Genomic DNA, 27,308 nt, shown 5'->3' on the forward strand with positions numbered 1-27,308 from the left:
GCCCTCCTTTGGGCACTTCCTAATAGTTTCACGTCCTTAATTAATACTTAATTAATGGATCCCCCTCTGGAGGAGTTGGGACGTGCTCAGGTCTCGTGAAAGGCGCTCGGAGGACTCAGCCCGGCGGAATTTCACACGGCCATCAGGGGGCGCTGTCACATCCGCCGCCGCACGTCGGCGCTCTCGGGCCGCCGACGCTTCCGGGGCGGCTCAGGCCGGGCCGCGGCGGCCGCAGGTGAGTCGAGTGGGGTGCGATGGGGCTGGGAGGGATGTGGGGGGAGGGAATCAGGGGGGCTGAGAACAGCTGGAGCCGTACAGGGGAGGTCGTGGCGGCGGAAGAGTGTCCGGGCGGGAGTGCTAGGGTAGTGCATGGTAGCGACAGGACCATGAGGAGACGGAAGGGGCCGCGGTGGGTGAGAGATGGTGGATGGTGAGGGATGGGGGAGCTGTGAGGGAGGTCGAGATGCAGAGGGGTGGTCGGGAGGGGAATGGGAGGAACGGAGAAGAATGTTGGAGTGCGGGAGGAGCCAGAGTACTGGGCAATGGCAGAGGGAGCGGTGGTTGGTCTGGGGTACAGGAGAGGTTTGGGGGGTGTGAGGATGGCACGGTGTAGGTTTGGGGTGTGTGTGAGGTGTTGGGGTTTAGGCAGCAGGTTGGGGGTTATGAAAGTGGCTGTGTGGTGTCGGGTAGGAGGACAGTCAGGGTGCTAGAGAAGTGCTGGGGGGTAAGGTAGAGGCTTAGGTGTGAGGGGCTGGCTGGGGATTGGGTTACTCTGTGGTGCCTGGGAATTTTGGTAGAGTGGCTGAAAAGTGCAAGGGGAGCTGAAAATGGGAGGGGATCGGCTGCAGCAGGGCAGGAGGGTACAAGGGGTTACTCTGCAGGGGAGGTGGTACCAGGTTTGGTACTGGCTGGTGTGGGACAAAGTCACAGGGCAGTGGCTGGTGGCTATGAAGAGAGCTGGGGACAGAAGTGCTGGTGTGCAAAGCACTGACTAGGGATGGGTACTGGCAGGAGTGCGTCACCTGGCTCAGGTAGAGCTGTGGGGACTGAGCTTATCTGTCTTTCCCCATAGGATGCAGCGGTGGCCAGTGCTGCTTTTCCTGGCCTGGGTCTGCTTTCTCTTCTTCTCTGGTATTGGGCTCTTCATGAGTGGCTTCCTGCTCACCCGTATTGAGCTTGCCAACAGCAGTTCCTGCTCAGACCCACTTGCACCACCACCATGGGACAAGCAGAGCCTTCCCCCAGGCTCCTGTTGGTTGCCCCAGCGCTTTCCCAAGATCGTGCTTGTTATCATCGATGCACTCCGTTTTGAATTTGCCTTGTTTAACCCAGCCAAGGTCAACCCATTGCCCTATGAGAATAAGCTGAGTTTTCTGCACCACCTGGCAACCTCTCAACCCCACCATGCCCGCCTCTACCGCTTCGTAGCTGATCCCCCCACTGCCACCATGCAGCGCATCAAGGGCCTCACCACTGGGTCACTGCCCACTTTCATTGATGTGGGCAGTAACTTTGCTACCTATGCGATCCAGGAGGACAACCTGCTGGCACAGCTGGTGCAGAATGGTACGTGTGGTGTCCAGTCATGGAAGGGCATGTAGAAGGCACCTGTTAGTGCTCACGAGGAACCTTTATTCTTCTCTCTGTGTCAAGGGAACTGTTTAGCACACCTCCTGCCTGTCAGCTAATTCTTTCACCCTTCCCCAGACTTGGCTGAAGCTGTTATGCAGTTGGGGTTTCTCTATCTTGTTCTATCTTCTCTATCCTAAGCTGGGATCTGGCTTAGGATTTATTCAAAGATGGTGAGAAACACGTGAAAGTGGCTGTACTAGTGGTGGCTGTCGCAAGGTCACTGCCAGGAGTGGCTCTGACAAGCCAAGGGCACTGCAAGTCAGTTGGCAGTTAGGTGAGACACCTGATGAGGGTGGAGCTAGGGCCACGTGTGGTATGAGAACCTCACGCAGATAGTGCACTTGTCTGCATCTGTTACCACATTTTATGTATAGTTTGGTGTTACCTAAATATGCCTAGTGAGGCAGTAAAGAGTTTCTTGTTAAGATGGGATGATGGAGCAGAGAGAGGATGGTATGATGCTGTCTTGTGTTACTTAGAAAGATTTTTTTAAGGGCTCAAGTGCCACAAATGCCAATTGTGCTTTTGCTTGGAATGAGGCAATGTTTCTGGGTTGTCAGCTTCCTGTGCAAGCAAGGCAGGCAAATGCAGACAGTCATCAGAGTGCAAAAGCACTGGTAGACCTTGTGCCACAGCATTAGCTATGGGGGAGGTGGTTTTTGCTGCCAGGCTGGAGACGCTCTGAAAACACAGAGGTGTGGCTGGTTGCAGATATGGCAAGGGCAGGCAAAGTGTGGGCAGTGGTAAGCATCCATGCTCTTGCCTTTTCTACGTATAAAAGCCCCACAGTTATGTTTCAAGTTGGAGCCTAGTGCTCAGCTTTTGATCATCTGCTGTCAGTAGCCGTCTATTGCCTTGTGTTTTACAGTTGGATTGTGCAGCCCTTGGTGCTGCTCTGTCTGCTCAGTACTACAGTCATACAAATGGACGACTGTCTACTTTCTGGCCTGTTTAGTCTATGCATCTTTCTACTAAGGTGATATGGCAGAGGTTAATGATAAGTAATGAGGTTGTGCTGCTGTACTGGGAGCTGTGGGCACTTAGAGGCTTAGAGAGGGGGTAGACCTCTCCCTTGATTCAAACTCACTTGCAACCAGATGGTGACTTAAAGTCTCAGTCTCTTTTATTATGGGTTTCAGAGGAGCCAGTGCTGACCTGGATCTTCCCAGGCTTGTACTAGTGTGTGTAATGGCTTGACTCAAATGGGCTTCCTGCTCTCACTAATTCATTTCTTTCTGCCTCAGGAAGAAGGGTGGTCTTCATGGGTGATGATACTTGGGAAGGACTCTTCCCGAAGAAGTTCTTCCGCTCTTATTTTTTCCCTTCTTTCAATGTGAAGGATCTTCACACTGTGGACAACGGGATCTTGCAGTATCTTTATCCAACTGGTAAGCAGTTCTTCCCTGAAGGCTGATCTAACTCTTATGTTATACAGGGTTCCTACTGCAAGATTGGGGTAGGACTGAAGAATTTTTACATGATAGCATTGGGCAGTGGCACCCACTCATGTCTGCTGCCCAGGGATTGGAGCGCTGTAGCTGGATTTTCTCAGATAAGCCAGCTTTGAGGACTGATAAACTGTTTCTCTAAATACTTTTTCTCCATTTGGGAGGTAGGGCTGATTGATAGGACTGGGCTGCAGTTTTGACTGTCTGTCCTAGAAATACACAGCCGAGAGGAGCAGCTGTTTCCTCTTTCTTTATTTCTCTGCCTGGAGGTGCTTTAGGACAAACTCAGAGGTCCTGCTACCCTGTGGAAGGTGAGAGCACATTGCTGCTCCCAGTCTCAAGGAGAAGTTGAAGCGTGAGATTGATTTGTGAATGTTATGTGATTTCAGACTCCTTTCTGAGACTTAGGTTAGGGGAAATGTTCTTTGCTTTGTGTGTATATAAATGTAGATAAGTCAAAGTTGCGGTGGTCTTTTAAGGTGAAGGTGAGGAAGTTCCCCTAATGATGGGTATTGTCTTTTAATTTGTCATTTAGTTTGTCATTTAACTGCAAATGTGTTGATTTTCATGTACTGAGACCCTGGAGCAGAGGGGAGGGGTATGTCCCTTGCTGGGGACAGCATTGGTATGCTGGGCCCATGTTCCACATGGGATGCAGAGAGGCACATGGATGAGTCTAACCTGAAATATCTTCAGGGAAGAACTGATTTCTGGATTTTCCTTTTCTTGAGTGTCCCCTTTGTTTGGAAAGACGGGAAAAAGCAGTAGTTTCCAAAGCAGCCAGACAGCTCTGACAGAGGGATCTGGGAGTAGAGCACATTCTGAATCCTAGGCTACTGTGTGATAGGAGTTTTCTTGTTTTGCAGTGAACAGTGGTGAGTGGGACTTGCTGATTGCTCACTTCCTTGGTGTGGACCACTGTGGGCACAAACATGGACCTGACCATCCTGAAATGGCCAAGAAGCTTACGCAGATGAATGAGATGCTGAGGTGATGATTGCAGTAGTAGGGGATGGCCAACTGGTTCCTGCTTTCAGCCAAACTAGGGGGTCTTACCAGGGGATTTATGGACACAGAAATCCTGTTACCACGGAGAATGCATATGACCAGTAGCAGCTGAGACCCCAGCTATTGGGCAGTCTCATCTGTGTAGATGTTTGTGAGGGAGTGGCAAAGAACAGGGTTTGATTTCTGAGCTGAAGCTGTCTTCAGATCTTGGATCCTTAGTTTTCAACCAAACCATCAGGTGGTGAAACCTCACTTTCTGCATGTTAGAAATAGAGATCGTCACTGAGACCTAGTTAATGTTTGAGAAACATTTGGAGAACCTTGGCGAGGGAATGCTGAATTTACTGCACAGGCTGTGTGAATTTACTGCATACGAGTTGTGTGTTTGGGCAGAACGGAATCCAGAAATTCTGCTTACACAGCCGCGCCTGAAGCTAAAATGCTTTGGCTGTCGATTATCAGGATTGATTTCATTTTTGCTGCTACAAGGAGGAATTAATTTGCCTTTCTGCATGTGAGAGTGCAGATGCATTGTCTTGTACTTACTGCATCCTTCAGAGACAAATCCCAGATCTTTTTTCCTCAGAAGTAGGAATTTGCTCACGCAATGTGATGCAGTAGATAAGACCCTCATGGGATTAGCCTGAAACTGGGAACATTCCTTTTGAATTGCATTATTTTTAGAGATACCCAAAGGCCTTGAGGAACACTCATGGGAGATTTAAACAACATTAATCCACCCTATTTCAGCACTCTGACTTTTTAGTTCATTTTTGAAGCGTCTGTTGTTGCAGTCCCTGGTTTAGTTGGTACAGCTCTGTGTCAGCACCTAGTTTTGCTTAGGTCCTTTGGTGAGCTTCAGCTCTCTCACATGATCAAGCTTGGAAGGGATGGATATCTCCTCTCCCACCTGTGCTCCTGGGGTTGATGACTTTCCTTATATGTGGTGACAGGTCCTTGGTGGATCACTTGGGGAATGACACTCTCCTTCTGGTGGCTGGAGACCATGGCATGACAGAGACTGGAGACCATGGTGGTGACAGCCAGAGGGAAGTGAATGCTGCACTGTTTGTGTATAGTAAAACACCTCTGTTCGGCACCGACCCTCCCAAGGTAAGAAGCAGATCCTTAGTTGCTACTGCCTGAGGTGGCATCTGGGGCAAACTGTGGGGTGTAGAGAATAACAGCTCAATTGGGATCGTTTAGATTGAGAGGGACAGGGAGTCTATCACTTTTCCTCAGAGAAGGGTGGAAAACCTGACAAATAATGCAAATAACTGAAGTTAAAAATACCTGGATTTAATTAATATCAGGTTGCATCAAACACAGTTTGGTATATTTGGTAAGACAAGTTCGTTTGAGAAAAATGTGATTGCAAGAGGAGTGAAAACAGATTCTGTTGAACTATTTCACTTCTGCAGTACATCTTTACCACTTAGTTTGCAGCAAACGTACATGACAGGGCAGGCAGCTTCCCACAGGCCTTCTGAAAAGGTCTGCAGGAATGATATGTACCTTCAGCTTTGGAGGCAGAGCCATGACCTGTATGGGGGGGGCTGGTATTCAAGTCCCTCCAACTGCGAGGAGTCTTTGTGTAGGGTCAGATGAGCTGTTAGACAGTGAGCCAGACCCAGGGACCTGCAGGCATCTTCTGTCATCTGCCTTCGGCAGGACTGAGCTTCCCCCTGTGTTTTAACCCTTGTCTTTCCCAGTATCTGCTCAACAGGTGCTTTGCCATCATCCCCTCTCCCAGCTGAAAGTCTCTGTTGTGCTGCGTCCTTCACAAATGTCCGATTCCTCTCCTTCAGGAACCTGAGGCCATTCCCCAGGTGAACTTGGTGCCCACTGTGGCCCTGCTGCTGGGTGTGCCAATTCCCTACAGTAACATCGGGGAAGTGATGGCCGAGCTGTTCTCCGGGGATGGTGACACTGGGTCTGAAGCTTTGCAGCAGCTCTTGGTTTATCACATCAATGCCAAGCAGGTACGGCAGGGAAAGACTTGCTGGCAGTCCTGTGGTAGTGCCAGGGGTTAGCTGTGTGATCCTAGTTCTTGGTCATGTTGGGAATTCACTGCATTCAGTTTCTTGGGAGCTGCTGAAGCCGGGTGCTTTGGCAGTTGTTCACATGCTGGGTTGATAGCACTGCGTTTATGGCAGGCCTCACTGCTGAACTAGAGGAGAGAAAGAAAGTTTTCTTAGGCACATACCTGTTCTGCTTGGTGTAGGTGAGGTAGTGATGTGATGTTATCTTCATAGAGAAATTTGTGAGTTACCTACTTGCAGTGTTTGTTCCAGTAAAAGACAGAATCATATTCCAAGTATTAATGGGAAGCACTTGTTTAGTACCTGGGAATGAGTGCTGTGCTGCAGAAAAATACTGGCCTGGAAGTGTTACCTGCTTTAGGATAAGGCGGTTAGAGGTGGGTTTGGTTACTTGGAGAAGCTGTTTCCTTGAGGCTGAAGATGACTAGAGGCAAGTTTTCTTAATAGAGATTGAGGAGTACATGCAGGTGTTTTAATGTTTCTTCAGTTTTGGAGAAGAAACAGGGCTAGCTATAACACTGTCCTAGATCAGTGGCAGGAGGAAAATGGTAGTGAATGAAGTACAAAATGAAAGAAACACCTTGTCGTAATTGAGAATAAATTGGAACAGAGAAGGAACAGTTTACTCTAAGTGCAAGAGAATGCAGAACCTCAACAACTGACTGACAAAACGTGAATGAGCCTGTATTTTATGGCATATTACAGCTATTAAAAAAAGCCCAAGGAGTGGGACAGGCCATGTGCTAGGACATGAGCTCACATGGAAGACATGGGGATGGTGTGTGAAGCACTTGGCACTTTGCAGAACACATTTTGTCAGATGTATTACAAGGCATGTGTCTCAGCTAAGAGCCTGGCTGCCTCTGAGGGATCCTGTATTGCTAGAAGCACATTGCAAGCCTTACATTAACTCCTGAAGTCCACAGTCAGTGCTCTGGTGTAGGCCTGCGGTTCTCAGGGAAGAAAGCAAACCAAAAGTCCAGGTCCTGTTTTGGCCCAGATACCGGGAAACAGCCAGGGCTATGTGGCCTAGACACCATTGCTGCATATCGGTGAAGAGCTGGAGAGGATGTTATTGCTAATGGGAAGGCAGAAGTGTTCAGTGTCTGCTGCCTATTTATACAGGAGCAGTGTTCTTTGTCATTTAGAGATGATAGTACACTTTACTGACCATTAGCCCTTGAGAATATTCATCATGTATGAGGAATTAGCCATATCTAGAGCTGTCTCTTAAATCTTTGCAGCTAGTTGTCTGTTTCTGGCTTGATCACACTGGTTTTGAAGGAGCACTGGCATTCCAAGGAGGTCATGCAGGCCTGGGAGAGAGCTAGTGCATGTGTTTACCATTCAAGGACAGGAGCAGACTGGTTATTCCTGTGCTCTATGGTGACTGGAAGCCATATGAACCTATCAGTATATTTTTGGAATTGGGCTGATCTGCACTGTGGAGCAGTGAATGTTCGCACAGGTGCCCTGACTTGTTAATGCCCTCTTAAGACTTTTGTTGCAACTTTGGGGTCATAGCTAGCTCTGTTCCTGTGATCTTGAAGTAAAAGGCAGAAGGAGCTCTCCTTAGCGCATTGGCTTAATGTACCTGTCAAAAAGAGTGAACAGTTTGAAATGATCGACTGTAAGCTGTTTAATTTGATGTCTGTTGTCAGGGAAAAAAAAAACCAACACAAGATGAAAGTTGGCACTGGGTTCAGAGTAATAGCTGGTGATGACTTGAACTTCTGGGGGGACATTTACCTTGTGGTTACTAAAGACTCTACATATGAACTTTTAATAATGTGTAGTGTTAACAGTTGAAGAACTGGTGCCCAAAGGTGTCAGTGCTGTTGTCAGGACAGATATGTTATTTCAGAGGGATGTTGCTTTGGCAGAGAGATACAGTTTTCTTGCATCTGAGTGACCAGTCCATATGACGCATCTTAACACGTGGTTGTCCTCAGAACGGCTGGCAGTTTGAGACTGCTTGCACTCCAGAGGAGTTGTGTGAGAAAGATGGTAGCGAATTTCTTTTCCAGCACTCCTTTCTGATGCTGTCTCCTCTCTCCTGTTGCAGGTGGACCGCTTCCTGCACTCCTACTCGCTGGTGGCTCAGGACCTGCCAGCAGAGCAGCTCCAGCACCTGCAGGAGCTTTTCTCCAGCGCTGTAGAGGAGCACATTCAGCTCTTGGCCCAGGTGCAGAGGGCAATGCTGGTGTCTCCGGAATTGGAGTCCAAGCTCAGAAGCCTCATCAGCCGCTTCCAGCTCTATCTGCGGCAGGCACGGGCTGTGTGCACCCAGTCCTGGGCCCGCTTTCATCCTCTGCGTATGGTGGCAGGCTGCACCCTCATTGCTGCTTCCTGCTTGCTCTGCTATGTGGCCTCAGAGCTGGCCACATTGTCAGACTCCTTCTATCGTAGTTGCCTCCTGTATCCCCTGCTTTGGGGGCTGGTGACAGCTGTTCTGTATGGGCTAGCCTGTGTGTTCATCCAGGAGGAGCTGGATCTTCTCCTGCTGTTGTCTTCGGCAGCTGCAGCATCTCTACTGGGCTTTTTCTGTCAGTGGTGGGGCTGGCATCCCAAGAGAGCCCGTTTGTTGGGCAGCCAACCACTCTCGGCCAGCTCTGGTCTGAGGCAAAGACTGCGAGTGTGGCTGGGGCTGGCCTTCCCCATGGGCATTCTCCTTTTCCGCTGTGGAGCTATGTTCTCTGATAGCTTTGTGGTAGCTGAGGCCCAAGTTGCCCCATTCCTGTTGGCCTCATTGGTGATGTTGCTGATAGGAAAGCTCCACTGGGATGGTCGCCTGACTGTGCCAGAAGGCCACAAACAACAGCCTCTTGGCTTTTCCTCTTACCGAAAAGAGAGCTGGCACCTGCTATGCCTTGTGGCTGTGCTTCTGGTTTGCCTGCGGCTCTCTGGTTTCTTCCACCAGTGCCGTGAAGAAATCCCTCAGTGTCGGCCTTCTGTTTTCCTTCCACCTCTTGCCAGCCTGAGAAACACACAGGCCAAGAACCTCTTCTACCTCTTATGTGTGGCCTTGCTGGCTGGGATGGTGTATGCAGTGCGGAGCTGGTTGCGACACTATGGCAATCTGAACAGCTCAGACCCCGTTGTGCTCTTTGTGCGCTGGGGTTTCCCACTGGTGGTCCTTTGCATCGCCTGCTACTGGGCTGTTGCTTCCAGTGCTGAGGACTCTCTAGGCAAGCTGCAGGAGCTGGTGCAAGTGGCAGTCATTGCTTTTCCATGGGCTGTCTATGGGTTAGCGTCTATTGGGTTGCTGCTCTTGCTGTGCCATCCCATGACGGTGTTTGCCAAGGACTCACGGGAATCTGCAGGATCCATTGTCACTCCCTATCAGGGGATTCCCAGCTCCAAAGTCGACTTGCTCCAGGTCATCCCTCAGATCTACAAGAGGATGCAGGAGTCTGAGAAGAGTCGCCTGGAACGGCGCACCTGCAGGGCCACAGTCGCAGCCTATGGGCTAGGCAGTGTGTACTCGGCTGCCCTGGTCATAGCACTTACCCTCCTGGGCTTCCTCTTGATGCTCCTGCACACTGAGAGGCTCAGTCTTGCCTTCCTACTCCTCTTCCTGGAGGCCTTTGTGCTGCTGCACATCCACACACGTGCCAGAAGCCTTGCAGGAGACACCGGTGAGTCAGGGTTCAGTGGAACATCTTCTGGATGTGCAACCTGAGTGTTACCCTCGTGAGACTGCAGCCTCATCCTATTTCCAGTGAGAGAGGCAGAGACGAGTTTTTGCTCCTGGGGAATGGTAGTACACAGATCCTCCTTGTAGGATCCTTCTAGCTTATTTAGAGCTGCTTAAATTCTCTAATAGAAGAGAGATGCATGCAGTGTGGAGGCAGTGTGGGAGAACAAGGGGGTCCTACCCTAATGCTTCTTTCCAGAAGTGGATGCAGCCATTAAGCGCTCTGTTGCTGACAGAGTCCAGGAGCAGGGTGGGCAGCAGAGGGAGTACCTGGCCACATACTGGCATCCTGACTAGTTTCTGTCTGAGAAGAGTGAATGGGAGGGGAACATGAAAGAAAACCCTGTGGGTTTCTTTGGACTATCTTGTTCCTTGATACTGATATCTTTCTCTCTCTCAGAGTCTTTTTCAGTGCCCTGGTTTGCAGTCATCTCGTGGCTCCTTGCTGCTTCACAGTTCTTCTATTCCACGGGCCATCAGCCCGTCTTCCCGGCCATCCACTGGAACGCAGCCTTTGTGGGCTTTCACCTTGACCACAGTACAAACCTCGTTCCTGCTGTCCTGGTGGGCGCCAACACGTTTGCCTCCCATATCCTCTTTGCAGGTAAATCAATTTCTTCCTGGGCCGTTGAGCCTGAGCAGACATAGCTTTGCCTTGTCTGGAGGCCTGCAGGCTGAGCACAAGGTGAGGAAGGCTCCGGCACCAACTGAACAGCAGCATCCTCACTGTCCCCTTCTGGGGCTGCAGAGCTGCCAGTGGCTTGCAGCCTCCATGCAGTTGTGCCTGACCAGCAAGCTGGAGCTGGAGTATATGCTTCCTGCCACATCCAGGGCATGACGGCAGAGCCTAGACTGCGCCTCATCTCCTGGGCTCCTGGTAACTTCATGTGCCTTTGTCCTCGAGGTAGTTGGCTGCCCTCTGCTCCTGCTTTGGCCCTTTGTGTGTGAGATGCCCAGCTCACAGAAGAAGTCCAAGAGGGAGTCTCAGGAGGAGCTGCAGACGGTGGACGAACACATGATGGAGATGAGGCTGCGGGAGTCCCCAGAGAAGTTCTCCACTGCTCTGCTGCAGCTGGGGCTGAAGTACCTCTTTGTCCTTGGGGCACAGGTATGGTCTGAGATTGGGATGGATAACTGAGAATAAAACTGTGCTGTGAGAACCATGGGGGCACTTTGACATGAGATGGGACTCAAATGGGTCAGAGACAGGCCTGGGGTTGAAATGTGGAGGTGGAGAAGGAGATGCAAAAATCCTCTTCTTAATCTGTGCAATTTACTGTTTGCTTTGAGAAGGCCAACAGCACACCACAAGTTGTTTGTCTTTCCTGATTTGTTTTGGGAGGGAATCCTCTTTGGGATGCTTATTTCTGATGTACTGGCCTCTGAGGTCTGCAGTTTAGTATCGCTTTCAGGTATAAACCTGTTGCCCAGAAGAATGTCACTTGTAACTTTGTTTTCCTGGTCTCACCAACAGCTTCTGGCCTGTGTGTGTGCAGCTGTGATCCTCAGGAGGCACCTCATGGTCTGGAAGGTCTTTGCCCCAAAGTAAGTCCCAGGAGTTACTCTGATGCTGGGTGACAGCTCATATTGCTGAAGTCTTGGCTACAGTTCGGAGCCAGTAATGCTGGAAGTGACCATGTGATTGATCTTATATCACTAGTAGAGGCTGTAGGATTGTTCTTCACTAATTCGTTCTTCAGGTTCAGAAGCTGGACTCAGACTAGAGTGTTGTAGTTTTTCCTTATCTTGATTTTTAGGGACGCCCAGAGCCCACCTGCAAGCTAAGAATATTCAGGGCAGAGAGCCAAAGACTCTCTGACTACCAGACTACAAATGAGATGCAAACCTTTGGGATAGTAAGCATGTGTGGGTGTTCTTGACTTCTGAGGGTTCCCAAGTCCCTCTTGAGTGTCTTGCTGAATGGCCTTGAAACCAGCAAGGAACCAAAGGCGTGCCTGGGTTCCAGACTGCAAGCAGCATCCACTGCTAAGGAATGAACATAATCCAGGTTTTAGGATTGGTGATGCTACCAGTCCCTCACTGTCAGGAAAAACAATCTGCTGGGAGTGTGGGTAGCATGATACCTTATTGCATCTGTTGTGCCTCCAGGTTCCTCTTTGAGTCTCTGGGCTTCATGGTGAGCAGCATCTGCCTCCTGCTGGGGATCTCCCTGGTGATGCGTGTGGACTGTGCCGTTAGCACCTGGTTCAGCCAGCTTCAGCTCAGGTAGCACCAAGATCTGGGGAGCCTGACTTGCTCGTTGGCCAAGGCTGTGTTCATCTCCCTGATTCCCTAGCGCCAGGAGGGGTAAAACAGCCATCAGCAATGAGTGCCTGCCGACAGTAGTTTGGGATTATCCCTAGCTCCCTGCCTCAGTGTTGTGCAAAAGGACCAGTGCCAGCTGTTCCCTGTTCATCGTGATGCTCTGCAGGGAGCATGCTTCTCAGCAATTAAGGTTGGAACTCTCGTGCATTTGTTAGCAACAGGAGGAAGCCAAGAAGCAAGAGTCCTGAGGTGCTTCTCTACAGAAACAACAGCAGGATGTCTTGCTACTGCATTCCCAACAACTGCCCCAACTGTGCAGCTAGTAGGCTGCAGTGGTCTGCAATGTGCCTGGAGAGCATCATCTTGCCTGTACAGAGACACTGACTCACTTGAAGGGGTCTGCTAAGGAGGGATAGAGAGGAAAGGCTACTATAACTCTGCCCTCCAGCTGGGTCCTACAGCCACCACTTCTCTCTGCATGCTCAGTTTTCATGCTGGAAACAGAGTGCACATAATTATGTTAGCAGATGGTTCCCAGGGTCTTGGTTGCACCTGTCCTCCTATCAGGCTAGTTCATTGCTCTTAATGAGGCCTCTCCTGCCCTATACTCACTCCTGTTTTCCTCATGTTCCTAAACAGTACTAAGGGCAGAGTAGAGCAGACTGGGCTGTCTTGGACAGCCTGAAGCAGGCCTAGTTTTTTGGGAATATTATGGCAGGGTAAATTGTGTCCACGACTGGGAAATTCCACTTATGGCCTTTGCGTGCTTTGCCTACATATTCAGGGGTGTAGCAGCCGGGGCTCTTGGTCTCCTCCTGAGCACATGCTTGGTAGACTGGGAACAGTTAGTTGCTAGCAGGATGTAGTGACAGAGCATTTGAGTCACCCCTGTGTTGGATCTTGTTAGGAGGATAGGGGAGTCTCACGAAGCTAACTGCAGGATTGACCTTGGTGAGAGCTGAGAACAGCTGCTTGAGATTTGTGAGCAGGTGGCAACTCCTGCATGGTGGCCTAGCCCACTGATATCCATGTATGTGCTAGAGGAAGTTTCTGTCACCTTGATGGCACCCTAGGCATTGTGGAGGATGATGTGTGATTCAGTACTGGGTGCTTGTTACCCTCTAGATCTTGCTTTTCTGCTCGTAGCTTTGGGCTGCAAGCGAGCTGTCTCAAACCCACTTTTGAGTTTGTTCTATCAGATGTATATCTGTACGGGCAGAGGTGGAAGATGGTGACCATGGTGCCTGGCTGGATTCCAGCTAAACTCTCCCTGCACTGTTGATAGGAGCTGGGATTCCTTACTGCCCTATACCACTGTGGTGCTATGAAATGCTTTTCATGTCTTTCCTCTTTGGAAGGAGCTGAGGACTGCCTGTCTGAGGTCCTTCCTTCAATTTTTGTTCTGGTCCCTGCTTAGTTTTTTGACTCATGCATTCTAACTGCTCCTGCTTGAGTTCTTTGCTCAGTCTGAGAAAATCTGCCTGTGTAACTTCTGTTTCTTCCTCAACTCTGTTCTGGAAGGCCCTGGGGAAAGTGTCTAGCCATCTCAGTGATTGTTTGAGTTCTTATTGTCATGTCCCAAATGCCCAGTAGCTGTGGAAAACATCCTTTCAGGACAGGTTTAGTTTTGTTTCTTGCCCAACCTGGGTAGTAGTGCTTGCTCAGGTGTCAGAGGGAATTCCAGAGAGGCTTACATTGCTCTAATTTTGGACTTTGATTGCTTGGCCAGCTTCTGTCCTACTGCCTCTGCTCTTTCATTTCAGCTTTGTATTTCTCCACCTCTGTGGTTCTGTCCTGCTTAATTTCACCTGACAAAAGCAGGGACTGGTTTGTATCTGACAAAACTGCCTTGACTGGGTCACTGCAACTTGGTTGCATGCACAGCAGTGCTGGTGCAGGGAAAGGGGCAGTAGCATGTGGCTGGGAGCTGCAGAGAAACATTACAGCTCACAATTAGATAGGCTTAAGCAGTTTCATCATCCTTTAGATAGGTTATTGACTATATACTGTGACTCCTTGGTGGCCAAAAAGTTTTCAGGTATTTTGGGGTAATGCCAGGGAATGAGAGTGCTTTTGTTTGGAAAGAAGGGAAGGGATGGAAGTAGCAACTAACCAGTAACCAGTGAATTTTTATTTAACATGATGTTAGATAATGTCTGGAGCCCCCATATGTCTTGTTGTAACCATATAACCCAGTCAGGAGCTTGCTGCCTGGATGTGTTTGTGTTGGCAGAAGCCCTTAAGGTCACTAATGCTGCGACGCTCCCACTGCTGCAACCCAGGCCCCTGGGCTTTGTTCTCTCCCACCTCTTGGACTAGTTCCTCTTTTAGCAGGTACCATCGTGCTGCCAAACCTTCCCATGCCTGTTGTGTATGTGCAGTATCCTTTCCTCAGCCCCTTGCCTGCAAGGTCGTGGCAGCTCTTTGAATCTGCTAGAACAGGAGGCTCGTGGCTTGGGAGGCTGGGGCAGAGCAGAGAGAACAGAGCTGCAGCTCTGTAAAAACTCATACATCTCACCAGAAAATAACTGGACAGTGGTCCCCATTGCAGAGTATAAATTAGGACTTTGTTTTAGGCACATATTTTAATAGATTTGAGCCTGGGTTAAAAGCTGAAGCTCCCTTGAGAGCTTCTGACAAATCATGATGCCTACTCATGTCTCAGTCTACTCTCCAGAAATACTGCAGCCTCATTCCCTGACTCCTCTTATAGAGGTACAAGGATGTAGCTTCAACTCACGTCACCTGAATTTATTACTTGCAGTAATGAAACTGCAAGTATGTGATTGTCAATGCAGTGATGCCAAGGACAGAGGACTGGCCTTATACTGACTGCTCTGCCAAGGGAGACTGGCTACTACACCAAAGAATTTAGAGTCAAGATAAGTTTTCCAAGGGCTGGAGATGCTCTTATTTTCTTTCATTCATGTGTCTAGTCTTTACTGGCCTTCCCTAATGGCCTTTGAGCTAATCATTTGGCTGCTGTTCTTCTGAGTGTTTTGGGGATAAGAGTTCATATTTGTTCAAAGCTTGATGACTTCAGAATCATGACATGCTGCTGGTGGTGGAACAAACATGGCTGTGCTTGCTCATTTAAAATTCCAAAGAGCATGTGGTGGAAGGGGCATGCTGGTCCAAGAAGAGGAAACCTGGCATGCTGGGGGAGAAGGCTCTGCTGTGCACTCTCCCATTCAGATTGTCACCACAGCTGGCTGCTTCTCTCATGGAGCTGAAGCATGCAGATGGGAGCAGCAGCATCCTGCCCTTTCCTTCCCTCCCTCCTGCCCATCACCTCACCAGGCCCCACGTTCTTCCCTTAGCTATTTGGGTTGGATGTCCTTGGGAGAAAGGCGGGGTTAAAGCAGGCCATCATTCCTGCACACGATCTGGTCTCTTGGTGGCACAATTCAACAGCACTGGGCTCTGATTTTGGGGTGGAAACTAGCAAAGCAGTGCTATACAGAGACATTCTGACTGGGCCAGGGTCTGAGCTCTGACTGAGATGCAGACCATAGAATCATAGAATGGCCTGGGTTGAAAAGGCCCACAAAGATCACCTTGATTCAAACCCCTGCTATGTACAGGGTTGCAACCACCAGACTAGGCTGCCCAGAACCACATCCAGCCTGGCCTTGAATGCCTCCAGGGATGGAGCATCCACAACCTCCTCGGGCAACCTGTTCCGGTGCGTCACCACCCTCTGTATGAAAAACTTCCTCCTAATATCTCACCTAAGCCTCCCCTGGCTCAGTTTAAGACCATTCCCCCTTGCCCTATCACTATCCACCCTCATAAACAGCTGTTCCCCCTCCTGTTTGTATGCTACCTTGAAGTATTGGAAGGCCACAATGAGGTGACCCTGTTCTTTGCAGGAGAGTTGGACCAGATGACCTTTAAAAGGTCCCTTCCAGCTCCAACGCCTCTGTGATTCGACGGGGAAGCCCAGGCTGTAGCCGTCTCCTCCTCCGGCCGCGGGGCGTCGCGGTTTGGGCCTCCTCGCCCGCCGTCGTCCCTTCCGCTGTTGGCCCTCAACTGTCGCCGTGGCGACTGCTCTCTCCCGACCAATGGCGGCGAGGGCAAAGAGGGCAGCGGCCAATGAGAGGAGAGCGGGAAGGCGGGAGGACTGCGGCGCGGGTGGCGGCGGCCATGAAGCGGCAGCGGTGCGGGGCGGCCCCGGAGCAGGGCTGCCTGCAGGCGTGGGCGGCCGAGTGCGAGGCCCTGGCCGGACGATGGCGGGTGAGGCACTCCCCTCGTCCCCCTGTCCCTCCCCGCGGCCTCGGCACGGGTTGTCCCCACGAGGCTCGGCCCCGGTGTGAGGCCGGCTGGTCAGCGTGTCCGTTGCAGGCAGCGCGGTGCTCGGCGCACGGAGGAGCGGCGGCGGCGGCGCGGCAGCTGCGAGGCGCCTTCGGGGAGCTGCTGCTGCGGATGCGGGGTGAGTGGCGGCCCTGCTGCGATCTGCCGTTTGCTGCAGATCCAGAGCCGGGCCGTGCAGGGCGCTGGTGTTCCCAGGCTGCTTCCTTGAGAATTCCGCCGCTTGGGGTGAGCTGAAGGGAGGAGGGTGATGCATTCTGTGCTGCCTTGAAACTGAGCTCAGTCCTTAATCAAAGGGATTAAGGCTCAGCCCCGGCCTTTGTCTGAGCTCGTTGGGAAGCACAACCGAGTTTAGGTATGTCTGGAAAGCAAGAGGAGGCCTTTCCTTGGAGAAGAGTGACTGCAGGAGAGGAACAGCTTGTCATCGTGCCATGCTGAGGAAGAGCTGTGGCTGTTCAGCTTTGGGGAGAGGAGGCTCTGGGGAGACCTGAGAGCAGCCTGTCAGTATCTAACCAGGAGGCTGTGAGAAAGGAGGAGACAGACTTCAGCAGGACAAGGGAGGTGCTTTCGAATTAAAAGAAAGGTGGTTTAGACTGGATATAACAAAAAAGGTTTTTTTACAGTCAGGGTAGTGAAGCACTGGAATGGGTTGCCCAGAGAGGTGGTGGATGCCCCATCCCTGGAGATGTTCATAGTCAGGCTGGAGGGGCTCTGAGCACCTGATGGAGCTGTGGGTGTGTCATCCAAAATCTGAGAAGAAAACTCTTAACTCCAACGTGGTGTTAGAAAGTAGCATTCCTTTATTCCTCATGATACGCACTGGGCAACTTGACAAGTCTTCTCTCTCAGAGTTCAGGTTCTGCATTTAAACAAATAAGACATACATATGCAGTACCCTTACATACATATTCATTCTTTTCCAAGAAGTCATTAATATATGCTAATGTCCCTCTGGGCATGCGCAGTTGTATTTAGGGTGGTAGTTTATCCCCATTTTTCCACCATCAGCTTAATCACTAAGACTTCTGGCTGACCTTTAGCTGTTTTTCCACAACTTGGCAAATGCCCATTGCTTTTTAGACTATAACGAGCAACTTTCAAAACAATATAAATGAAATTCGAGGAAAACATCCTTGCACCTGGTAAAATGCAAAAATAAGTGTTGTATTATGACTCTAGTGCTTCCTGTGAAGCAAAACTGAGAGAAAATAAGGCTGTTCACACACCAGGCAAAGTTGAAATGGAAAGTTTTAGAATTAGCATTCACTGGTTCCTTTTGCTAAGCTCTGATCTATTGGTCCTTACACTAATATACTGGTCCCTATTGCTAAACAAACTAGCCTATATCAGTTGTTCCTGATCACTGCAGAACTGGACTAGGTGACTTTTAATGCTCCCTTCCAACTCAGATGATTCTCTGATTCCTTGCTTCAAGTGGGCTACAGAGAGAATCCGATGAGAGAGCAATGCACTCTCATTTGAGAGGAGGATTTGAGGAGCAGAACAGGTTGCTCTGTGGAGGTACCTGGGAGAGACAGTGCAGGAGGTCTGTCTATGTTCAAGATAATAGATCAGTACTGGAAGGGGGCAGGTTTTTGGTGGTCTTTTGGAAGTGCTGTAAAATAAGGCCTGGAACGCTGCAGTATCTGGATACCAGAGGAGCAGATGGCTGAATCATTGCTGGCACCTGGAGAGGTGGGGAGCATCTGCTGTCACTCTAGTTTGTGCAATCCTCAAGTTATAGATTCACACCATAACAACAAAATAAATGACAGGAAACTTGTCACAAAGCATGGGTGGTTGTAGGGCTTTTTAAAGCCGTGAAGAGGAAGATCAGTGTCTTGTTGGGTTTGATTATAGGCTTGCCACCTGCCCTCCCTATGATGCCTCTGGAGCTTACTGTCCTCTACAACTCGCTGCTCTTTGTCATGGGAACATCTGACTGTGCCATCAAAGGAGAAGCAGAACGAATACGCCAAGGGCTCTGCAGGGGTAAGGAAAACTATTTCGGTGCTTTAGTGATGTACCATAATTGGCCAGAAGAGAAGGATCTTTGAACAAGGAAGACTGGCTCTGCCAGGAATGGAGGAGGTAGAGCTGCACTTGGCTGTGGATGATGTGCAGCTGTGTGGCTGTCTTGCCTGCAGCAAAACAGAAAAATTTAAGGGAACGGAGAGTTTTTACTACATAAGATGCCATTTCTCTAGCAAAGTTTTAGTGACTTTAGCAAACTAGTGTTTTTATTATGGTAAGGTGGGACCAAAGAAAGTTTACTGAAAAATGCTGCAAGAGAAATTTGGAGAGAAATCTGCAGTGTTAGCACGTTTGCTCTTGGACGAATAGTAATATCAGGGTATAAAATATCAGGAGAGCTCAGTAAAGCTGTAGCCGTAGCTCTAAACTGTGTAGTGTCTCTTTTGTGTGAAGCCATTAGCTCCACTGTCAGAGTTTGCTTCCTGTGCTGCTTCTGTAGCCTGGGCAAGCCTTGTTAAGTCCATTCCATCCCTTACTGCCAAGGAGACCACGCTTGTATCAGCGTTTCTCTGCCTGTTGGAAAGGTGGCTGTTACAGAGTATTGGCCTGTTGTCTCGTGGTTGCTTTTTGGTGAGATATTTTGGTTTAGTTTTGATTTCTGTCTTATCTTTTTTTCTAGTTCTGGAGGCTTGTGGAACCTCTGGACAGGACCTTAGCACAGAAGAGCTGTGGCAGAAGGTGCTGCAGGAAGTAACTGTTGAGGAACTACAGGCACCTTTGCACCGACTGGGGGCCTTGCAGGCAGCATGGTGGCTGGCAGATAGCTGCCTGCAGAGCATCATTGACCTCTTCCGACTCCTGAGCAGTGCTGAGGTATCTGAGCACGGATGCCTGCTGAGCAGCTCCTGCACTGCCGTGTGCCAGAGTGTTTGCCTGTTGTGCTACTCCTACAGCTCTGAAGTGTGAATTAGCCACCTTCTCTTAGCCTTGGGGATTTCTTACACAGGTTACACCTTGCCTACTGCAACTCTTGTAGCCTGCTTTGCTCTACAGCTGGCACTTGAAGCTTTTTTGGGCGAGTCACGTCATTTGCAGCCAAGGCACCTGTGGGTGGGCATTAGCCAGTTTGTGTGCTCTACCTCAAAGGGAAGCGTCTGACTTGTTTGCTGCTGCCAGGAGCCCCATTTAGCCTGGGCTTGTATTTCACTTTCTTGCTGTCACTGTGAGTTTCTAAGTCATCAGTGTGTGCTGTACCTATATTTGTACAGTCTAAAATAAATACTTGCCAGTTTGCTAAAGGATGCAGAGCTGACACAAATTCTGTGTTTGTCAGAAAGCCTACTCTGCATATGTTTCCATAGCATTTGCAGATCTGAAACACTTTTTCCCAGTCACCTCTGTTTTTACCTGGCATCCCAGTTTACTGAAAACAGTCCCAAATGTGTTAATGGATCCCAGAGATCCTGGGGCACCAGGCACATGATGGAGGCTGCTGGTGGACTTGCAGTCTCTACAGAGCAAGGCAAAGAACCCTTCTTGCTGATAAGGAGGGGCAGATGCTTTCAGACAGCACTCAGACCTGCCTTGCTGGGAGTCCCTTTGGCTACACCTCACGCTGATGTGGAGAGGTGCTGCCTAGGGTCAGGCAGGAATCACAGTGTGAGTGGATTGTAGTTAAAGTGAGGGGGTGGAATGCTCCCCTGCATAGATCACTGGGAAGGGCTTAGTTGGTGTTCTCTTTCCCATTACCATGGGGTCTGTTTTTCCTATTTCTCCTCAGCATTCCCTGCCTTCTCTCCTCTGTATGTTCACAGGATCCAGGGAGAGCTCCGTGCAGTGGAGAGAAAAATGAGCTCCTCACCCTTCTCAAGGCATGGAGAGCACCTGCTGAGGAGGCCTCCATTTCCCTTGTACAGAGCGCTGAGGACTTGAAGGGGACCCTGTGCACTGCAGCTGCCTTCTTGCAAGGTTTGTGTGAAGGAGGTGGTCACCCTTGTCACTCCCTCCCCTGCTCATTTGTCCCAGCACACCCTCCTCTCACCCACCCGCTGCTGTTGTTTTGGTTGCTCTTCCTAAGCATGCCAGCCATTGGGCTTTTCTCTTCAGAAAAGAGCATGGACTCAGTCTTTAGGCCTAAGCTTGGTATCTGGTGTTTCTCTGATTTTTCTTCCAGCTAAGACTCCCTCTTCTTCAGCCTGCCTTGTGACTTAGCTTGGTGTATGGGATTCACAGTGACCTTGTATAAAATAGAAGGCTGACAGGGGGCTTTATTTTGTCTTTAGTTGCCTGACTTTTTGTGAGTATATTGTTCCTTCTGATTACAATGCTGTGAGAGACATGCAAAGCTACTGTGCAACCTTGTCATCTCGTATTTCAGCAGATAATTATTTTTGTAGAGCAGAACTTATAGAATGGTATGGGTTGGAAGGAACCCTAAAGATTATCCACTTCCAACCTCCCTGCTGTAGGCAGGGACACCTTCCACCAAGTTGTCTATAGCTCCACTCACCATGGACACTCCTGGGCTTCTCTAAGCAACCTGTTCCTGTGCCTCACTATTGTCTGAGTAAAGAATTTCCTCCTAATGTCTAATTTACATCTACCCTGCTTTAGTTTAAAGCCATTAATACTTCTCCTATCACTATGATCTGGGAAAAATGTCTTCCTCCATCTTTCCTGCAGGCCCCATTTAGGTACTGGAAGGCCACAGTGAGCCTTCTCCAGGCTGAACAATCCCAGCTCTGTCTGTCTTCACTACAGGAGAGGTGCTTCAGCTATCTGATCATCCTTGTGGCCTTCTCTGAACCTGTTCCAACAGGTCTGCATCCTTGTGCTGGATGCCTCAGACCTGGATGCAGTACTGCAGATGGTGTCTCACAAGGGCAGAGCAGAAAGGGACTTCCTTTTCCTGTTGGCCACTCCTGTTTTGATGCAGCCCAGAATCCAGCACAGCTGGACCCATAGGATTGCTTCCTTTGTGAGAGTAGATCTGTAAGCAAGGGAAGAATGAGGAAGGTGTCTACATGTGCTTGCTTGATGGAAAGGCAAAATGGGAAGGGAAGCTGCAGAGCTGAAATATTGGATCTGTCCTAGGGTTGCAAGAGCTGGAGGCAGGGAACCTCCCCACTACCTTTTGCCTTCTCCAGGAGGCTGCAGGAGGATTCTGCTCCACGAGGGTCCTGGCCCAGATCTACGTCTGCCTTGGCTGCTGTGCTCAGAGAATGGTAATGGCCAAACCTCACCTCCCCCCTGTTGAAGGGAAAAGGGAAAGCAGCCCAGAGCAAGCTGGGGAAACATGCTAATGTCCATGCTGCTTCTGCATGGTCCTAGTCTGCTACAAGAAGTCAAGGTTTCAAGCAGAATTTTCCCTTGTTATTCCAGCCTCCTTGGCAGCCTCAAAATACAGGCAAGGCTTTTGTCTGAGTGTGAAAGATTGACGTGGAAAGATAAACTCAGAATAATGGTTCCAGGGAGGGAGTCTGAAGTGCTGTGAACAACTGATATGAATATGCTGCCTGGTGGGGATGGAGTTCTGTGAGGGAGGCTGGCAGTGCGGAAGGGGGTTTGATGAGCTGCTGGGCTAACTTATATGAGCGTAAACTGCCTTTGCATAGGGGGGATCATTAGAGAAACAAAGCAGAACTGTAAAGGTATCAGTAAGATGTCCTTGCAGCAAACACCTCTTCTCACCTTCCTAGGGCAAGCCTCAGACAGCACTTCAGCACCTGAAGCGGGCCCTCCAGGTAGACTTCCAGTGCCATCCTGCCCTGTCTCACACTGCAGCGGTGTACCAGGAGCTGGGGGAGACAGATGCAGAGCTGCAGGCCCTATCTCTACTCTATGAGGTATATGTCTCCTGTAGTTCTGCTGGCTTTTTTTTTTTTTTTTGTCACACAGAGCCCGCATGGACCTTCAAACATGCTTCTGCTTTCTGAGGGGGTTTCTGAAGTAGAAATCCAGTGCCTTCAGCAACTGCTTCTTTGGATTCATCAGTGGGCAGGAAGGAGCCCAGCTTGGTCAGGAGTTCCTGCTGTTGGCACCCAGCTGTTGGATGTGGCAAGATCTCTGAGTCCTAGTTCAGATTTTCGGTGGCTTGAGAAGAGGCTATTTTCTGGTGTCAGAGAATATCAGTCTCTTAATTGTCTAGTAGAGAGGCCTTATAGGGCAGATGGTGGCTGTAGGTGTACATTAGTCAGTCATAGCAAACTTGATCATCCTAGGAGGAGCAGGTCACAGCCATAAACACTGAGCTTGGCTCTTCAGCTGTTTGAAATGCATGACATACAAACACAGTCGTGGAGAGCAGTCTCTTATTACTAATGGCCCCAGATCTGGTCTAACCAGGTCAGTGGCTGCAACGGGAGATGCTGTTTCAGACAAGTCAGAGCAATGTGAACTGAAAAGTTGGGGCACATGTTCTCTGGGTGAATGGTCTTATATATCTCCTAATGTTGTGTGGAATGTATGAATCTGCCTGTCTCGCTGTGATCTTCCTTGTCCTGAAAGTGGCTGTAATGTAGTGAATGACAATGATTTGTGCACAGGATGTATTACTTCTAAATTCTGGGTACATCTGCATATGCCAGAAATAAGAAGTGATTGCAGCTGTTTGGGACTTGACAAGGTTTGTGCTGATAATATATTTTGTTCCTGTTTTGCAGGCTCTGGAAAAAAACTCTCCATCAGCTACTTCCACTAGTCCATACTTCCTAATCCAAGCAGATCTCCTTGTCAACACACGAATGTTAGCTTCTCTCCTTCGCCATCACCACCCCTCTGAAGTGAAATACCTGTTGGCACAAAGGTGTCTCCAGGATGGGAGGTAACAGCAGCTTCTAGTCTGCTTGCAACATGCTACTTGTTTGGGATCTGTGGTGGGTTTTTTTCTTCTTTTTTGTGTTCCTGGAAGTCCAGTACTGCTGTTGTAACTCTGCTAAAGTTGTAGGTATTGTAACTAGAGTGAGTACAGCGCAGGGAGCATCTGCAGGCTGACAGTTCAGGTTAAGCCTGGCTGCTGGCACTTCTCAGGCTCACCCTGTTTTCCAACACTTGTCCTGTTTCTTCAGGGTGGCTGATGCAGTGGAACATTACCTGGATTTTCTGGCTCTGCTGCAGGAGGGACTGCAGCAACAGGCAGGTATCTTGGTGACTTGGCAGATGAAGCCTTGGCCCAGACTTCACAGCTTGACTCCAGGCTCCAGTGTCTAACCTGAAATATGGAGGAAATGAACTGGGATTTGGTGACTCTGGCCTGTCTGTTTTTGGATGTGCTCAAGAGACTGCTTGCCACTGCTGTCTGGAGAAACAGCTCCCTCTTATAGGGAGCAGCTGTTGGCCTGGTTTTGGATACCCTTTGCTTTAGAAGTAGGGCTTTGCCTTCTTGACTGTTGAGCTATTGTTGCTCGACACCTTCTGCTTCCTGCAACAGGCTCCAGTGGCTGTGGGGTTGGGTCTAAGCTTTGCTGGGCAGCAGCTCTGGGTTTCCAGTAAACATGGTTCTTTTGCTTGGCTATATCTTAGTGCTGCCATCACTTTTGCTCACCAGGTTCCCCTAGATAGTGGCTCACCTCTGCCTAGGATCCCTGAGGTGTTCCTGGAAGCAGCATCTGCCTTGGAGCAAGATGGAAGGTATCAGGATTCATTAACAGTGTGTGATGAGGTCATCAGCAGGACAACTCACCTAATCCCACAGAAAGTACAAGTTGAGGAGAAGCTGGAACAGCCAGAGCGCGCATCACTGGAGACTGGGCTGGCTGGTGGGCTCCTGTCTCAGAAGAGAGAGAGTCTGTTCTGCCTCATATGGAGAGCAGCTGCTTACCTGCACCAGGGCTGGGCATGGACTAAGCTTGGCAAAGGCAAGGAGGCCATAATGCAATTCAGCAGGTAACGTCGTGTTGTGAGAGACAGCCTCTCTAGCAGGCTGTAATGACTGGTTTGAGCAGAGCACAGATCAGCATGGGGGCTGGTGTGACAGCTTACAGCTGACTTTCTAGTCCAGGCATGGCACTGAAGTTCTGTTCTACCACTTTGCAGGTGCCTCAACGACCTCTTGCGATTTCAGCCTTGTGGGCGTGATGTTGAACCAGCAGGTAGGGCACTGTGTGGTTGAACCAGCAGGTAGGGCACTGTGTGGTTGAACCAGCAGGTAGGCACTGTGTGGTTGAACCAGCAGGTAGGCACTGTGTGGGATCTGTGTATGGTTGTCTGCATCTGTATGCTTGGCGGGGGCATGTAAAAGAAGGTTGCATCTCCGGTGCCACCTTTGGCAGGAGGTGTTTGTTGCGGTGTGCTGAGCTCTGTGCCACACTGAAAGGACTGGTTGGTTTCGTTGGAGCAGAATTTGGCCTTGCTCTGCTTTCTTCTCTCTCACAAAGGTGACAGTTAAATGAATTGTGAAGCTTCTCAGTACTGGATTTCAGAGGAAAGATTTGTGTGAGATTTGCAGATGAGCAGGCAAAGGCCAAGCTACTGCTGTGGTTACTGTTACACTGTAGGCATGTAACATACCAAGCTCCTGATGTTCTTTGGTCTTACCCTTTGCTGCCTCCTGGCCTTTCCCAGCCTGGCAGCAGTCTTGGCTCTGCCGCTGTTTGTGCAGAAGGGGAGCTGGAAGATGAGCAGCCCAAGCAGATCTCACACGTCTTTACCACTAACCTGTGACTTTATGTGACAGAGAGTCTCCTGCCAGAAGTGAAGGTTCTCCAGAAGATCAGGTTGCTTTCTTTGATTGGGCGCGGGATACAGTTTTTGGAGCAGGAGAGGCACAAGGAAGCCTTGCTGGATTTTCAGCATGGCTTGCAGATCTCACCAGGTAAGAGGCTCTTTTTCATGAGGAACAGAGAATTTTCACTTTTTTTTTTTTTTTTTTTTTTTTTTTCCCTGTACTGCTTTAATGACTTCAGCAGGAAGACATCATGATTTAGGTCATGCTTGTTCAAATACCAAGGGCTACTAGCATGTTACATATTTGAGGTGCTCCTCTGAAGCTTGGTGAGTTTGGTGAACTACTAACTATTGCTTGATGAATACATCAGAACACTGATCATGACTACTGCCCTAAGGCAGCCTGAAAGTTTTCAGTTCTTCCTTCCCACTCCCGGTACCGTCAGCTTCTTCTCAAGAAGGTTTGCTTTTCTAGAACAAAATAGCCGGATAGATGGAGTCTTGCTTCACCCAGGGAAGGTGCCTGTCTACACCTGGCAGCCCAGAGGCTGAGTGTGGAGGCCTTTAAGGGAGCAGGGTGCAGAGCAGTGTGCTATGAGTGCTCTGGGGTGATCTCTGCAAACTCTGCTGCTCAGTGTTCCAGCAGTGCTGAGATGCTGTAGGGGTCTGAGTCTTAGCAGGATCTGCCAAAACTGGTGGTCCCAGACCTGACTGAGGTTCCTTCCCAGCCAGTGCTGTGCACTGGGACTGCAGATGTGTATGCTAGGAAAACCCCAACTCGTGTCCAAACAGAGGAGTGGTTGGCTGTGCTGCAGGCCTGATGCCATCTGTCTTGGCTTCCATCCTGGCTGCCAGCCCCAGGGTTATAATTAGAGCCTATGACATAGACAGTCTCCTCCCCTGTTGCACCAGCTGTCCTCATGTTCCTGCATCTGGTAGCTAAGCTTCTTTTGCAGCACTGCAGCAGTACGGGGGGCCTGATCTTTCCCTGCTAATGTCTGAATCCATCGTGGTGTCTTGTAGATGACACCACTGCTGCCTTCTACCTGGTGCAAGTCCTGTGGAAACTGAACCGAAAACAAGAGGCTGCTAATTACTGGCAGAAGTACTTGGAGAGCCATGCTGGGGAAGATGGGCAGCAGGAAAGGCAAGGAAGGTGTGTAGTAGGGCATGTGGGATGTCAAGAGACCACACACAAGAGCTCTGACAGTGCAGCCTGTGTTCTAAACAGTGAACTGTTTAACTCAGCTCCTCCTAGCCTGTGCCTGCAGTTTGAATGAATCAAAGAATCACAGAATGGGCTGGGTTGAAAAGGACCACAAAGACCATCAAGTTTCAACCCCTCTGCTGTGTGCAGGGTCGCCAACCATCAGACCAGGCTGCCCAGAGCCACATCCAGCCTGGCCTTGAATGCCTCCAGGGATGGGGCATCCACAGCCTCCTTGGGCAACCTGTTCCGGTGCGTCACCACACTGTGTGAAAAACTTCCTCCTAGTATCTCCCCTAAACCTCTCCTGTCTCAGTTTAAAACCTGAGGAGCTTTGCCCCTCTGTGTAGTCAGATGCTCTACAAAAGAGCAGACACAGAGCTAAGGCCTTGTTTTGTGATGGCAAAATGGGAGAGTAAAGGCTGGGCTGAGAATTGGAAGCTTTATGCAGTGCAGGAGGAGTGAACTTTCTAGTATAGTAAGACTGTGGTGAGGGAATGTCACAGATCTTATGGCTGCAACACTCTCTTCTCTTTCAGGTCCTTCCCTTTGTACCTGGACTCATGTCTGAAGCAGGCAACCTTCTCAAAGAATGAATCTCTTGCTAGATGCATACAGGATTACCTCAGGACCACAAGGCAGGATTCCTCAAGATAGTCCAGTCCACTCATTGCCACCTGCTGAAGTTTTGCAGCCTTCCAGGGTGGCATGAGGTCCTTAAGGACTCCTCCAAGACTCAAAGCAACTTTTGGACGAAGGTGGTTTCCCAAAAGTCTGAAACAGAAGGACAGCTTCAGATCTATTTAATTTATGTAAATTCTTCTGGGACTTCTTTTCTCACAGTGAAGATCATGGTCTTGATACTGCTGGCACAGCTGTGAGCCTGAGGAATATGTCCTGGGAGTGTGGGAGATGAGTGGAGATACCCTTGCTCTTTTGGAGTTAACATCAGCTGTGCTGCTGTACCATGATGAATCCTGCTCTGTGCTCCCTGCTGCAAGGAGCTGATGGCAAAGCTGGACGTTCTTATAAAATAAAGGGTTGTCACATGCCCTGTTTTA

General features: G+C 49.7%; 2 protein-coding genes across 3 annotated transcripts; both read left to right on the plus strand.

Annotated features, from left to right (window-relative positions):
- Positions 1 to 217: 217 nt before the first annotated feature.
- On the plus strand, positions 218 to 15,166 carry PIGO (phosphatidylinositol glycan anchor biosynthesis class O). 2 transcript variants are annotated; one of them, XM_042838444.1, is made up of 11 exons: positions 218 to 235; positions 1,073 to 1,566; positions 2,877 to 3,020; positions 3,947 to 4,070; positions 5,042 to 5,201; positions 5,897 to 6,070; positions 8,196 to 9,768; positions 10,228 to 10,431; positions 10,736 to 10,935; positions 11,302 to 11,372; positions 11,937 to 15,166. In XM_042838444.1, the coding sequence occupies exons 2-11, from the start codon at positions 1,074 to 1,076 to the stop codon at positions 12,055 to 12,057; spliced, it is 3,264 nt and encodes a 1,087-aa protein (XP_042694378.1). In that variant the 5' UTR covers positions 218 to 235; position 1,073; the 3' UTR covers positions 12,058 to 15,166. The 2 variants fall into 2 exon arrangements, with proteins under 2 accessions (XP_042694378.1, XP_042694379.1); XM_042838445.1 differs by lacking the exons at positions 11,302 to 11,372; positions 11,937 to 15,166 and having other exon boundaries at positions 10,732 to 10,872.
- A 1,021-nt stretch (positions 15,167 to 16,187) lies between these two features.
- Positions 16,188 to 27,308, plus strand: FANCG (FA complementation group G). Its single transcript, XM_042838397.1, has 13 exons — positions 16,188 to 16,524; positions 18,264 to 18,395; positions 19,057 to 19,250; positions 20,192 to 20,345; positions 21,471 to 21,601; positions 22,076 to 22,222; positions 23,039 to 23,199; positions 23,444 to 23,510; positions 23,923 to 24,260; positions 24,411 to 24,466; positions 25,051 to 25,188; positions 26,064 to 26,196; positions 26,787 to 27,308. The coding sequence occupies exons 1-13, from the start codon at positions 16,188 to 16,190 to the stop codon at positions 26,902 to 26,904; spliced, it is 2,106 nt and encodes a 701-aa protein (XP_042694331.1). The 3' UTR covers positions 26,905 to 27,308.

Source organism: Centrocercus urophasianus, unplaced genomic scaffold (assembly GCF_019232065.1).
Source record: "Centrocercus urophasianus isolate 14NV4802_14NV808 unplaced genomic scaffold, USGS_Curo_1.0 seq_8, whole genome shotgun sequence".
NCBI lineage: Eukaryota > Metazoa > Chordata > Aves > Galliformes > Phasianidae > Centrocercus > Centrocercus urophasianus.

What these genes read in the sequence shown, in the direction of transcription:
- PIGO (XM_042838444.1), top strand. Translation starts at nt 1,074, where the DNA reads ATGCAGCGGTGGCCAGTGCTGCTTTTCCTGGCCTGGGTCTGCTTTCTC. An exon ending in CAGATGAATGAGATGCTGAG is followed by an intron (nt 4,071 to 5,041) that starts GTGATGATTGCA and finishes ATGTGGTGACAG; the next exon opens with GTCCTTGGTGGATCACTTGG. An exon ending in TCGGCACCGACCCTCCCAAG is followed by an intron (nt 5,202 to 5,896) that starts GTAAGAAGCAGA and finishes CCTCTCCTTCAG; the next exon opens with GAACCTGAGGCCATTCCCCA.
- FANCG (XM_042838397.1), top strand. Translation starts at nt 16,188, where the DNA reads ATGAGAGGAGAGCGGGAAGGCGGGAGGACTGCGGCGCGGGTGGCGGCG. An exon ending in CCCTATCTCTACTCTATGAG is followed by an intron (nt 22,223 to 23,038) that starts GTATATGTCTCC and finishes CCTGTTTTGCAG; the next exon opens with GCTCTGGAAAAAAACTCTCC. An exon ending in GCCATAATGCAATTCAGCAG is followed by an intron (nt 24,261 to 24,410) that starts GTAACGTCGTGT and finishes ACCACTTTGCAG; the next exon opens with GTGCCTCAACGACCTCTTGC.